Here is a 5958-nt window from a genome sequence, read left to right as displayed (position 1 = left end):
CTACACCAGGATGCTTCCACATAAGTTTCAGCTTTTCTGGCCCAGTGGTTCTTGAGAAGAAGATTTTCAAAGATTTTTCCTATATATTTCTATGTAAAACTTGGATTCCCCATTGTGGCCCCGCCCTTCTCCCGGGGGTCATGATGTGAACAATTTAGAATCTACACTATACCAGGATGCTTCCACATAATTTTCAGCTTTTCTGGCCCAGTGGTTCTTGAGAAGAAGATTTTCAAAGATTTTTCCTATATATTTCTATGTAAAACTTTGATTCCCCATTGTGGCCCCGCCCTTCCCCCGGGGGTCATGATTTGAACAATTTAGAATCTACACTACCCCAGGATGCTTCCACATAAGTTTCAGCTTTACTGGCTCAGTGGTTCTTGAGAAGAAGATTTTTTAATGACCCAACCCTATTTTTCTCTTTTCTTGATTATCTCCCCTTGTGAGGGGATATGTCCCTTCATTTTAACAATTTAAATTCCCCTTCACCCAAGGATGCTTTGTACCAAGTTTGGTCAAAATTGGCCCAGTGGTTCTTGAGAAGAAGTCGAAAATGTGAAAAGTTTACAGACGGACGGACAGACGGACGACGGACAAAATGTGATCAGAAAAGCTCACTTGAGCCTTCGGCTCAGGTGAGCTAAAAATTTAGGATGAAAAGGGACAGATATTGAAATTCAGGGAATTTTAGTGAATATGGTTCATGTTTCTTTCACAAGTGCTGAGTTCAAAGTGACCTCCAAATTTTTGTTATTTAATGCAGTTACTGTATATCAATTGAAATAATTTTATTCATCCAATCAGGGTCAATTATTTAAATTATTAGGAAATTAAATGATATGGGATTGATTTCACTCGTGGGACAAGATTGTTTTATAAATATTATGTTTGCGAGTGTGAAGCACAAGTGAAAGTATTTTATAAGTCCTGTCTGAAGAGTAAAAGAAATTCAGGCAGAAACGGGGGGGGGGGGGGGGCTGCCCATATTTTTCCCAACATAATTATACTATAGGAAATATTCATTGAAAGGATGGTTGTCCCCTCCCCCAAACTTTTTGTGATATAAGAAAAATGTAGCATTGTAGGTAAAATGGGATTTTCGACTTTTTTTTATTTTGCTTATCAACTTTTTCAGGTAAGTAATTTTTTTTCTGGCTCCCCCCCCCCCCCCATTTGAAAACCACCTCCAACTACAAAACACGTCTTTTTGTAACACAGTCATAGATAGCATATACTGACCAGGTCACATCTAATGTTTATTGATATTGTAATGAAAACATGTAAACATGGCTTCTAACAACATACATAGAGAAACTTTGTCCGAATGATTTTTTAAGTACATCTCTTATTTGTAGGCCTATCTATTATTTAAAACAGACCAAGGAAATCTTTTTACAACACTCTTAGTGATGGGAAGTCTTTGTCGCACTTCTGATATCCTGACACAAGGTGATAGCTAGAGAAATAATTTGCAGTATTTCACTGTGGAAAATGTATTAAAATATAGTATCCCACTTTTAAGAAAATGGTTTGCTATTTTGTCAGGTTTCGAGAGAGGTTTCTGTTGGGTGATTTTTTAACACTTTTAAAAAATTCTTAATTTTATTTCAGTTCGTCCCCTTCCCCAATCTTCGGTTTAAAGATGCAATAACGTTACTGGGTGATAACTTCAAAACTTACAAAAGATGTTAAGCTTAGATTAGTTTTTCATACCGACATTGGATGGCAGGCTATTTCGAAAATTAACTTACACGCCGAAGAAAGAAATATTTTTGAAAAAAAACAAAGAAAACTAAATGGTCATAAACTACTTTTATGTAATATTCTTTGAGGACAAAAAAGTAGAAATCAAAGTTGATCAAAACAAAAAAAAATTAATCCTTTATCGCAATGAATGTAGTAAGAAAAATAATAAAATTAATGTTTGAGAGGCTGCAGGTTGTAAAATATATAATTTTTTATATTTAGAAGCATGTTTACTATGTTAACGAAACGTTTGTCTTTATGACGTCATAATACAATGACATCATAATGCTTTTGAAGGCATTCTGGGATATAATCCCTGGAACCGCTGGTTGTCAATATTCTTTTGCTTGAAGGTATTCTCAACTGCATTTTGAGTTCCTAGTGTCAAAAGATTTGTGAAAGGGTGTGATTTACTGACTAATCACTTTCTTCGTCCCATTTATTATATGGGCAGTGTGTAGACGGAAAAGCCTTGATAAATATACGGAAACGACTACTAAAGGGATAGCAGCCGTCACCGATTTTTACATTCTATTCAAGAATTCCCTCCTAAGGTACGAACTCAAGTCATGTGAATACGGTAGAGTATGCATGTTTGCTTGCATGGGGGTCTATTATTAATAAGTAATTTTATAAGTTAGTTATAAGTATAGTCAATCTCATATAACATGTTTGTATATAATTGAATTGGTGACAAACTGTAGAAATCAATGTTCAGTGTTCGTTGTTTCAGGTTTAAAAATTCAAATATTGACTAAATATGGAATCTCGAAGAGGAGAATCCCTTGCATCGGATCGAACACTTTCTGATCAACTTTCCACTATCTGGGAAAATAACGGAAAGCAATGTAGATGTCATACTAGAGCCAGTAGAGGCGGGCCCTGCAACAGTCTTAGCAGCTGTTCACTGGAAATCTTCATGGAAAGCAGCGTGTCATCATTCGGCTCTACGCCGACTTTTAACGAAAGCGGCCGACTCCTTCCGGAAAGCGCGTACGGTTCCACAGTAACCAATGCTCCAGACAGTTCAATGTGGCCAGTCGCCAAACGCATGTTAACCCCTGCAAGTTTTCAATCACAGGGGTATTTTAGCTACATGGATAAAAATCCAGAATATTTTCGACACCGGAGAGCTGAGCCAACCAAAGCTAAACATGTTCAAGCCAAGTCAACTAAACTACCGGACATTAATGCCCACAAAAAATACGTTCATATACCTAAAGACAATACCCAACAAGTTATGATGGAAAGATGCTATAAAAACAACCAAGTTGGCCGATCTAACACTACTCACAAGATCAAAGAAATTCAGTCCGTTTACGCTCCAGAGAGGAAAACCTCTGAGGTGAAGGCAAAATCCAAGCAACCGCAAAGTTACAGAAAACCTGCCGAAAAAAAACTTTCCTCAGTCCAGACAAACAATTTACATGCGAAAATCGTTCCAAATAAAAACAACAAACCTACTGAAAATAAAAGAAAGAAGAACTACGACACTGCGAAAGAGAATACAGACATTTTAAAATCCAGAGCCATGGCGCCACCATTTAATACACACGTAGACAGAGAAGCTTCTCAAAGATTTATCCGGCATTATTATGGTTAACTCTATCTACTAACGCACCGATTTTTTATACAGGCACTTTCTAAAGAAAGTTCGGGTAAATTGTTGTTACTCATGTCCATCCGTCCGTCCGTCTGTCACACTTTTCTTTCTCAAACATGTCAAACTCCTGTTACATTTTACACAGTAGCCTAATCATCTTTTGGGAGATGGTTGGTGTTGTCATGTAGATGTGCAGTAAGGTTTCGGAATTTTCATTTTGCCCCGGGGGTCAAATGGCGTATATGCAAAAAGCTCCTTCTTCCCTGAACCCCTCCTACATTTTTCACAGTAGCTTAATCATCTTTTAGAGGTGGTTGGTGGTGTCATATAGATGTGCAGTAAGGTTTCGGAATTTTCATTTTGCCTCGAGAAGGGGGTGATAATGGGGGTAGAAATGACTTCTTTTGTGAAAAACCCTCGTTTCCTTAACTCCTGTTACATTTTACACAGTAGCCTAATAATCTTTTGGGAGATGGTTGGTGGTGTCATGTGTATATGTGCAGTAAGGTTTCGGAATTTTCATTTTGCCCCGTGGGGTCAAATGGGGTCGAAAAATGATGTTATTAAAAACTTTACTATGCAAAAAGCTCTTCTGCACTGAACTCCTCCTACATTTTACACAGTAGCCTTATCATCTTTTAGGAGGCGGTTAGTGTAATTAAAAATAGTAGCAAAAGAGTTTGAGTAGCAAAATAAAGCTACCGGTAAAGTGGTATAGCTAATTCAACCACAGACCTTAGTCAATTTTAAGATGACTCTTATATTAATTATTTTTAAAATATTTATCTTATATCATCATTTCTGATTCAAGGGAGAACGAGAGTTATGACCAGAAGTATATCTGTTGAATAAAAAACATGTACATGTATACTGTGTTTTTTGTTTTTTGTAATTTGTTTGTTTGTTGTGAAAACATCTCTCTCGGGAATTTTTCACTCATATTGGGACACCATCACTTAAAAATAATGAAGACAAGATGTGTTTGTGAAACACTGATGCCCCCGTATGGCAGCTTATCGAAGGTTGAAGTTTCTCAAATGTAGGTCGAACCCCAAGGTTAAGGCCAAAGGGTCAAAATTGCTGGTATCAAAAGGAAAGTCTTGTCACAAGGAATACACATATGGAATAAGAAATCACTAGTACTTTCTGTTCAAAAGTTATTGCCAAGATTAAAGGCTATATTTAAAGTGGGTTAAACTCTAGGGTTAAGGTAAAAAATATTTATACCTCTTGAAATTTACAATGAATACATATGTTAAGCATGAAAGCCCTAGGACCGATTGATCAAAACCTAGGCCAAGTTTAAAGTTTGGTATTTTTCTTGTAAAAGTGGACAAACTCCAGGGTCAAGGTCAAGAGGTCAAAATTGGTGGTACCCAATTAAAAGGTCTTGCCACAAGGAATTTACCTATGAAATGTGGAAGCCATGTGTAAAACCCAACCCACTTAAAACTTATGGGCAAGGTTAAAGTTTCTGTGGACAAAAAAACAGACAGACAGACATAATATAAACACAAGAAACAAAAATATATATTATAGTAAAATGGAAAAAATTTTCTACTACGTTGGAGTCACAAGATCATTTGTCATTTCAGGGACAGGGATTGGCTAGGGAGATCGGAACCAGCCAACTCCCCACCCCAGATTTGCAGAGTTATTCAAATAGGACGTCACTATACACGTATACTGAAGCAAATAAAAAATTACTTTGGACGTCCTCCCCTCCTAGAAAATATGGACCCCATCATCATTGTTTCTATTTTGTTTATTTTTTATTTTTGTTCCTTGGTTCTCAGAATTCTGGGTGACACCCCCCCCCCCACCCCGAAAAAAAAAGATTTTGGATCTGCGCATGTAACTGAATGTCACGTCGACAATGGGAGATAACTTCACAATGTGAATTTCATCTACTCTGGCATGCGATGATCTTTGACCTTTTTTGAACTTTTACCTAATCATTTGTATTTCGGTTTATTTTACCCCAATCTATACTTAAACTTGTACTTTACCGATTGTCATAGGTCCTGTCAATTTCATGAAATATAATCCAATTAAAACACAAAATTAATAATTTCATCTGATATACCGGTACACAACACACTGCATCATCAGCATGTGCTATCTCATTCAGCAAACCTTGGCTGATTCCGTCGCCTTCATCAGATGAAGTACGAATTGGCCGAGGTATGCCGAACTGTGCTATCTAAAAATATGATAATGGGTGATGACGCAAATCCAGAGTGATGTAGAAATTTACAAAAAGGTGTTCACACACATGTACATGTATAGTACCAGAAAAAAATTTAAATCATCAGAACAAACGATGTTTTAACAAAACTTTGCCATCTAGGCCAATTTCAAATCAAAGTACTGAAAGTACTGAAAAGCGGTTAGCATGCTTTCATCGAATATGTACAGTGTACAATAACAAAAAATGCATTGAATCATGATATTAAAGTAGGCATGCATATCTTTTTCCAGTGTCATCAGCGAAGAAGCAGACACACTGAATTTTGTAGTACTTAACTAAATGGTATAACCAATAACATCCCAGACTGATGTCACAAATGTTTGTTTCAAAATATCAACCTGAGATTTACAGTTTG

The 5958-nt window shown here is 36.7% G+C and overlaps 1 protein-coding gene across 1 annotated transcript; it reads left to right on the top strand.

The window, feature by feature from the left end:
• The first annotated feature begins 2496 nt into the window (after nucleotides 1-2496).
• Nucleotides 2497-3352, top strand: LOC134239898 (uncharacterized). The gene has a single exon (XM_062722034.1). The coding sequence runs from the start codon at nucleotides 2510-2512 to the stop codon at nucleotides 3350-3352; it is 843 nt and encodes a 280-aa protein (XP_062578018.1). The 5' UTR covers nucleotides 2497-2509.
• The last annotated feature ends 2606 nt before the right edge of the window (nucleotides 3353-5958 follow it).

The sequence above is a fragment of the Saccostrea cucullata genome, unplaced genomic scaffold, assembly GCF_032062105.1.
Source record: "Saccostrea cucullata isolate Sc308-1 unplaced genomic scaffold, CSIRO_AGI_Scuc_v1 ctg17057, whole genome shotgun sequence".
NCBI lineage: Eukaryota > Metazoa > Mollusca > Bivalvia > Ostreida > Ostreidae > Saccostrea > Saccostrea cuccullata.
The sequence above is the reverse complement of the archived record's forward strand: the minus strand, read 5'-3'. Positions and strand labels throughout refer to the sequence as shown.